The sequence below is a fragment of the Aristolochia californica genome, unplaced genomic scaffold (genome assembly GCF_029961685.1).
Source record: "Aristolochia californica isolate CCGP_79_NKW_82.1479 unplaced genomic scaffold, dmAriCali1.0.hap1 SCAF_15, whole genome shotgun sequence".
Classification (NCBI taxonomy): Eukaryota; Viridiplantae; Streptophyta; class Magnoliopsida; order Piperales; family Aristolochiaceae; genus Aristolochia; species Aristolochia californica.
Window position 1 is genome coordinate 6,761,352 of NW_027181826.1, and position 8,336 is coordinate 6,769,687.

The 8,336-nt window shown below is 40.6% G+C and overlaps 2 protein-coding genes across 3 annotated transcripts; both read right to left on the bottom strand.

Annotated features, from left to right (window-relative positions):
• Nucleotides 1-501: 501 nt before the first annotated feature.
• LOC137951159 (aspartate carbamoyltransferase 1, chloroplastic-like) lies at nucleotides 502-1,833 on the bottom strand. The gene is made up of 2 exons (XM_068797751.1): nucleotides 1,640-1,833; nucleotides 502-1,200 (listed from the first exon to the last, which is right to left on the bottom strand). The coding sequence occupies exons 1-2, from the start codon at nucleotides 1,831-1,833 to the stop codon at nucleotides 684-686; spliced, it is 711 nt and encodes a 236-aa protein (XP_068653852.1). The 3' UTR covers nucleotides 502-683.
• A 1,184-nt stretch (nucleotides 1,834-3,017) lies between these two features.
• On the bottom strand, nucleotides 3,018-6,679 carry LOC137952290 (uncharacterized). 2 transcript variants are annotated; one of them, XM_068799410.1, is made up of 2 exons: nucleotides 6,458-6,679; nucleotides 3,018-6,374 (listed from the first exon to the last, which is right to left on the bottom strand). In XM_068799410.1, exon 2 carries the CDS (start codon nucleotides 6,330-6,332, stop codon nucleotides 3,246-3,248), a length of 3,087 nt encoding a protein of 1,028 aa, XP_068655511.1. In that variant the 5' UTR covers nucleotides 6,333-6,374; nucleotides 6,458-6,679; the 3' UTR covers nucleotides 3,018-3,245. The 2 variants fall into 2 exon arrangements, with proteins under 2 accessions (XP_068655511.1, XP_068655512.1); XM_068799411.1 differs by having other exon boundaries at nucleotides 3,018-4,007; nucleotides 4,095-6,679.
• Between the last annotated feature and the right edge of the window lie 1,657 nt (nucleotides 6,680-8,336).

Here is an 8,336-nt window from a genome sequence, read left to right on the forward strand (position 1 = left end):
CAAATCTATCACTTCCATTTCCATTATCTAGAGGGTTGCCACCATAAAGTCTATTAGGAATGGCATTTCCAAGTGAGAAGTGCATAATATCCACTTCATGGCCTCGACAAGGCTTGTTTGAGCATGTACCTGGTGATTCTTTGCATCCCCCCATATTAAGGTATGTTGCAGATTCTCCCACAGGAAACATGAGAGCAACAAATGGGTCACTTAGAATCGAAGCATAAGCACTAGATTTAGCACCACTAGAATCATACTTCCCTTTTCCAGCACTTTGGGTTAGTGCCTTGATTGCATGCAAATAGCCATCTGCATCCTCAAGAAGCACCTTGGCTGGGCTGGCTAGTAGTAGTGTATGCTGGACTGCCACATCAGCCTTCTTGGCTGGCTGGCAGCAGTGTATGCTGGACTGCCACAGCAGCCTTGTTTGTTTGGCTGGCTAGCAGCATTGGTTGTTGGAGTGCCATAGTAGCAGCATTGATATGCTGTTCCGATGCCGCCCAGAATTTAATAGGTTGCCTGTCAATAGCCATAAAAATCATTCCCCACAGCATAACATTCATAATATGGCCAAAAGAACCATCATCATTGAGAGCCTCCCTATCTGCCAATAACTTCTCAAAATCAATGGTATTAAGTCAATATTTCCCAAAGACAACCCCTCAGCCACCAATGATTGCAATTCAGATGAGATCAATGGCTGGTAAACCATTAAATACCCCACGAGCAGCATCAATTACAGCATGTTTCTGCAATACATTCAACATTGTGCGGTCCACAATGTACTTCCCACTAGCTTCTTTATAAAGATCAATCCTTTCACCAAATCTCTCATGGTGAATACATGTTGTATAGACTACATCACATTTAGCCACCACTTCCCTCAGATTTGTGCTTTCCTCCCGCTCTATCCCCCTAGATGTCAGGTATTCCTTGATATCATCCTTCATCTTCACTACATCAGGAGCCACAAAGTAGAATTTTGCATCATGGTACTTCCCGAGTAGATAAGCTAATGAGTAAACAGTCTTGCCATTTGCCAGATCTCCCACTACTGCAACATGAATGCCATCCACTTTGCCTATTTCTCTTCCGATCGTATACACATCCAACAGAGCCAGTGTAGGGTGCTGGCCTGGACCATCCCCAACATTAATAACAGGAAATCCTGTTGTTGATGTAGCTCTTCTGGCAGCATCACTTTCAATTCCACGGTAAAAAATGCAAGTGCAACCCTACCCTGAATACCCAACAAAATTTCATCCCCAAAAGTCATACTAGGGTGAAGAATTTTGACAAGCAGTGGTCGAGCAGCATACAAATCATCCAAAAGATTAAACCCAAGGTTGCCAAATTGATAAGGGACATGCACACTATTGTTGTTCTCATAAATAGAAAGATAACACAGCATCCAAAAAACATTTACAATCCTTCCCGGCCTCCCCAGAAAATTCCATCTCGGAATTGATACACCCAAGTCGGAATTTCGTCAAAACAGTTATGTTTCTTTGCCTCCCAGAACAGAAAACCCCAGTCCAAAAATTCGAGCAGCATCACTGCTGCTCAGCCCCATGGAGCCCCTTCACCCCCATGGAAAAATCGTTTATACATATCAATTCAGGCCATATCAGAAGCTTACCCCAAAAGACGTTGATGTTGGTTCCCCGCTGGACTGCCGAGGGCGAGTTTGGGCGAAAATTTGTCCGACAGAGCCGGCGGAGTCTCCTCCTTCTCCGGTGGCAAATAGTAGCCCGAATCGTCCAATGCGGACGAGGTATTGGCAGAATACCCTCCAATTTCGGATTTCCAGGGTCCCTGCCTTCTGATTCCCATGATCAGGAAATTAAATTTGTCTGGCCCGTCGTTAAACTTCCCTGCTCGAAAATGTTGAAATTTTCTGGCCGTTGGCCTTTCTACCAGTCTGAGACAACGTCTGCTGCCTCTAGTTTTGTGAATTTTTTATGCTCAGAGAATTTAGGTTATATGACATTTTCTGCGGCAGCAAGCTTCTCCATTTCAGAAATTTTAATGGAAGCTGCTAACGATGCGCATATTTCTTCCAATTCATTATGCATAACAATCCATTTTTCTTGGGATATAGAATAATTCATTGTGTTCCCGCTCTGATACTAGTTGTTATGGTCTCGGATCTGACACATGGATTCGTAGGGAGGAATAAGAGGAAGACGAAGATCAAGCCAAAGGGAAACTTGAAAACCCTAGGTTCGTTAAGAAAAACGCAATCCCCTGTGTTTGTTGAGGAGAACTCAAAACCTGTTTACTCTAAATTAATGATTGACTTTCTCATTACTCTTATCCCTTAAATAGGATTCATCCTTACAATGCTGAAGATAAAATATTACAAAAATACCCCTATAAATAAAGTATTCCAAAAATGCCCATGTGACATATTAATTTTTAACTGAAATAAAATAAATTAAATTAAAAAATATTAAAATAATAATATTATTACATGTATAATACATACAAGTTGGGTTTAGGGGCAGATTAAAAAAATTCCTCGATTGCCAATGGAGAACTGCTAGCGAGGACGAAAGAGGAGAAGAGATGAGCTCTAAGAGAAGCAGGAAATCGACGTACTGCTTCAATACAAATAGACTGCTGTACATACAGATTGTCTTCACAGATAATAAGATTTTTTTCCTAATTCATATGGTGAATCGATTTCTGATTTCGTTTTCGTCAACACGCGAAGAAATGGTTCCGCGGGAAAGTTTCGGAGGGTCGCATACAGGTTGACCGGGTTTTATTTCTGGGAGACAAAGAGCCAACGGATAAATCCGTCGGATCTTGTAAATAAAAAAATAAATACGTAAATAAAGCCTGAATGCAAAAAGTAAAAACAATCAGCAATTTTCTGAAGACTGAAGAAATCCTTGTTCACTGTCATCAGCGTAAAATCTCCCACGTTTTCTTATGATAACCAGCAAACAAAATTGGCACAAAGATTGGATGTTGATATCGATGTAGACATTGAATGATCATGATAATTAGGAATGTCAAATTCCTATCAGCGCCCTCAATTTAGAATTCAATACAAATTATTCTTTTACATAAATATAACTTTCTCCACAAATTTTTTGGCATCACCTCACATTACACGGTTACACAGGCCTCGAAGTTCTTAGTACAAAATTGTGCTTAATGAAGGTATCTACAATAGTTTCTCCATTGAGATTAAGTGAAACTTGGAGATCAGCTTGTAAACTTGAAAGCCAATACGTTCACACCTTCCTTGCTAAGGTTCTCTGCTTTGTGGCATGCCGGACGACCTTCTCCTCAACAGGAAGGCCTTTCCTTCTCCTAACAGCATCAATAAGCTTCCTTGCGGTGTTTGGTAAGACACTTGACCCATCTCCAAACTCTTCAATCTCCTCTTCTGTCTTTGGTACAAAGAATGGATCCTCTGGTAGAGCTTCCCAATGGCTAAGTACCATAAGAGCACTTGAAGCCCCAGACGTCCATCTCCTAAGCTCATCAGCAAATCCAAAGCTCTCAGTGACCGGCACATAGGCATTGACAGTAAACACAGAAGATCCTTCCTGCATCTCCTCTTTCAAGATTCGAGCCCGCCGCCTGGAAAGCACAGCATACATGGGCCCCAAGTATTCTGTTGGAGTATTTAATTCACAGAAGTAAATGGCTTCAACAAGCCTTGGCCTCTTTTGAAGCACAGCGCTGCGACAGGCTTCCTTCACAGCAGTCATGACCTGGCCTGTGAAAATGCTAAACTGTTCAGAATGTGAGGAAGAATCTGTCTCATCATGGTGAAGAATGTGGGCTTCCACTAGGAAAGCCAAGCCCCACATGGGCTCTTCACAGAGTGGGCCTGCTGCTGTCGCGAACTGAAAGCCTGAAACAACACTACTCTCAAGACTCTGTGCTTCCATGTGGAGTGAATCAAGGAGTCCTGCTTCATGATCTTCAATCTTCATTGAATCAGAAGAATTCAGGAAACCCAATCTTTCTGAAACTTGGGAAGTTCCCTGCACAATAATACAGCCATTACCATGAGCACAATTAGGATTATCCTCTTTCCTAATATCTGGTGCAAGCAGAATATTTGGTCCAACCTGTCGAGGTCCGAGAGCCCAAATCCTCTCCAATAATCGAAACCACAGGCTCTTATACTTTTCGACCTTCTCTTTGTCAATTTCTTTACATGCAAATTCTATTTCATTTTCAATGGCATCAACAATTCTCTGTTTGAGTGCTAACACGGACTTCTCATCTGCAGCAACACTTCTGCTTCCCTTTTGCGTTTGTAAACTTCCACTTCTCTGCCCAGAATTTCCTTCCAAAATACTACCAAGCAAATCAGCACTTTCATCAAGAGCTTTTGTTAGATCATTTGGAAGCTTCAAGACTTGAACTCTAACCACACATCTTCCATTTGGTGTTCTCTTCTCAACAAAATCAGCACTACTAGTTAATACTTTCAAATCTTCCAGTAGATTTCGTCCCTCTCCCTCAATTGTCTCTTTATAAAAAACCAGAGGTGGTGAAACTTCCAGTTTTACCTTAGCAAATCTCTCTTTCAAGTCTTTTATACATCTTTCAAGATGCACCTCACCTGCAGCAGCAAGCACATGCTCTCCTCTTGCAGAAACTGTGATTTCCACAAATGGGTCTGCATGATTTAAGAGCCTCAAGCCCTTCATAAAGGCCCCTATATCTGCTGGATCTGATGGTTCAATTGCCACTCTAAGAGTTGGGGCAACCTGGAAAACCATACTTGAAAATGGCCAACAATTTCTAGTTGAAGAAAGTGTAGCACTTTTCAGGATACGATGGCCTAATCCTCCAATAGCCACAACATTTCCAGCTGTTACAGCGCTAACAGGTTTCAAGCCCTGACCCATCATCATATACAAAGAATGCAATTCTGCTTCTTGGAGATGCTTTTGCATTGAGTCAGCTTTTGAGGGATCATATAGGGCAGACAGCACAAAAACCTTCTGACCAGCACAAAGGATCCCACTAAAAATCCGAGCAAATGCCAAAAAGCACTCATCTGAATCCGCTGCCCCAGCTTCTTCTGAAGAATTATTCAAAATTTCTCCATTTGGACCTCTCTGAGGGAGCATTTTGAAAGGAACAGCAAACATCTTAGAAACGAAAGCTACACATGGAGCTTCAGCTCTAGAATCACAAGCCTCTACACATTTCCTTACTTGCTTCGCTTCCATGAGCACATCCAATTGGTTTTCATCATGAACAACTTCCCTCTTAGGGAGTAACCTATCAACCCTAAATGACTGGGCCGAGATTGGGTCTGGCATGCAATTGACCACCATAGATAAAATAGTAGCTGATAAAGGAAGCCATCGGCTCATAACAGCCTGAAGCACAACTTTGGGATCCTTGTGCTGAAGTTCACGTGCTGCAATATTCAAATTCAATGCTTTAATTGCTTTCTCAAGAATTTCTTTGCCACCATCTGACTCTAAAGCCGCTTGATAAACCTGCCACAGAGGTTCAAGCACGAATTGCACAAACATGGGCCGGGCTTTACTCCCAGCAGTACCCCTTTTTCCCACTATCATTTTAGTTTTTGGGTTGAAAAAATGAGGACCCCATAAAGCTTTCTGCAAGGCTGCTGAACTAGCTCCAAGCCTCTGAGCCCAGGATTCAGCAAACTCATTAATACTAAAGCCCCACCCATCTAAAGCACACACAAAAGCTACATTCCCTTTCTGGGGTTGAAAGGTATCTTCCTCATCATCCACCAAAAGTTCCTGATTCTCTTCTCCAGTTTCAGGAACAGGTCCTGAAAGTATGGAATCAATATCAGAGAGGTATTTCTCTGACTTATAGGTACCCAGAATGCCGTTTACTTCATTTATAATTCTCTGTAACCGATTGTATGCTTCCATGGGACTTAACCTTAGTTCACTGATCAACCTATCAATCTTGTTGAGCACCAAGCAAGGAGTAAGTTTCTCAATCCAAGCCTGTCGCAAAACTGCATGAGTTTGTATGTGGACACCTTCAACAGCATCAACCAATATAAGGGCCCCATCACTCAATCGGGTAGCCGTAGAAACCTCACTACAGAAATCCATATGACCAGGTGAATCAATGAGGTTCATGGAGTAGTCTTTGTACCGGAGGCAAATAGAAGAACTCTTCATTGTGATTGCTCGTCTCTGTTCTTCATCAAGGTAATCCATGAACCTGAGGCGACCAGCTTGTTTTGGATGGAGGAGCCCGTTCTCCGACCCAGCAATCAGATGATCAGCCAGAGTCGTTTTTCCATGGTCAACATGGGCAAGAATACAAAAGTTACGAACTTTGCAAACATCACCCATTTTCAACTCAACCAAAACCAGTGTCCTTAGCCCTAATCAAAACTATAACTTCATTTATTCATGAAATGCCCAGAAAAAAATCTTCTAGTCTGAAAGAATTTATCAAGAAGAAGGTAAGGACATACCTGGTTTGGGTCCTCAATCTTCTTCTGTCTGTGTTTCTGTTTTGGCCAGTTAATAATCCCAAATAGAAGCTCCAGCAGATCCTAAATAGCAATCTTCGTCGGAAATACAACTTCTTTCTTCTGCCGACCAGCAAGAGAATTAATTTCTTGCTGCCTTCGCTTCCTCTGTCTCAGCTTTGTTCTTCTCCTTGTGCAATGAGGTAAGTCGCGCCCAGTCTGGTGACCTAGGTTTTCAAGTGTCCCACTTACGTTCCAAAAACCGTGGAGGCTGGTGGGATATGCGAATCAATTTTACCTCTAAAAATAAATAATTTATTCACAAAACCAGCCATTTAAATAATTATTAATATTATTTCAATTAAATAGTAAACCTATTTTGAAATTGAACGTCTGTAATTATTTTAAATTCAATATTTTTTTAAATATTTTGATTATTTTAAATAAATTTAACAATTAAAGAAATATGTAGCTACATAGGGGGGTTAGTCAACAAACTAGAAATTTGATCTTCATCTTCATCTTCATCTCATGCATCTACATGATCTTCATCTTCGAAATGGGTGTTAGTGTGGACAAGTTCATGTTCAAATATGGTGTTAGTGTGGACAAGTTCATCTTCATCTTCATATTTGAAATTTAAAACCATTGATTTTATTAATTATAAAAATGAGTTAATTGAACCAAATGTTTGAGTTAACAATATTTTAATTACCACTATTAAATCACTAATATAATAGAGTAAATAAAAAATAAATATGATTAATAAATAAAAAAATATTATATTAATAGCATAAGATAGATTTTTTACATGGTATTAATTACTAATATATTTTCACAAAATTAAAATTAATTAATTAATCAAATGCATACTTGAATTATATTTTATTTCCCGGAACAATAAATATGAAGTTTAATATAGTAATAAAATTAAAAAAATTAATAAATAAATACATATACAACTTTATTAATAACCTAAAAGAAAGATTATTCAAATAACGAGTTCGTGCCTTGAATATTAAAATCATTAAGTTACAAGTTTAGTACATATGAACGACATATTGTTAGGATCTTCTTGAGCCATGGATCGAGTCACCCTTCTTTTCTCTCTTCCCTCCATATTGAATGTTGACGCTGGAAGAAGATTCTTATTTCTGGAATGTGGAATGGTGGAATTCGGAATGGAATGATTGAGCTTTGAAGGAAGCTCGACCTGGACCTCAGAGGGAGAATCTGACCTAGACCTCTAAGGGTGATTCTGACTTGTTTAATTCTAATTTTCTCAATACTTACTTTCGTTCACCTTAATGTCCCCATAAATAGGGTTGAGGACGGAAATACAAGTTAGACCCATGGGTCAACTGGTTCATGCCATATTACATCTAAACCAAACCAAACCAAATGGAATTACATTAAAAGGAAATTGACATAATTTAATTCCTACGCCTGTTGATAACTCGTGATGATGCTATGGAGTCCATAACATCACTCCCCTCTTGGAGAAAGAGTTTGTCCCCATGCTCGAAATAGGGGTAGAGGGCTCTGAAAGCTGCTAAGGGTTCCCATGTAGTGTCACTGGGGTCATCATCAGCCCATTGTACTAGTATCTCCCAATCGCCCTGAATGCGACGAGCCTGCAACACCTGTGCTGGAGTAGAAAGGACACGTCCCTCATGTAGTGGGGGCAGAGGGGTGTCCAGCAAGGGAGAGTCACCTTGGAAGGCCTTCAGTTGGGAGATGTGAAACACATTGTGAATCTTTGCCTCTGGCGGAAGCTGCAAGCGGTAGGCGACTGTGCCAATGCGGTCCATCACCTGCAAGGGACCATAATACTTCAGAGAGAGCTTGTGGCATTTGGAGGTTGTCAGTGACAGCTGCCTGT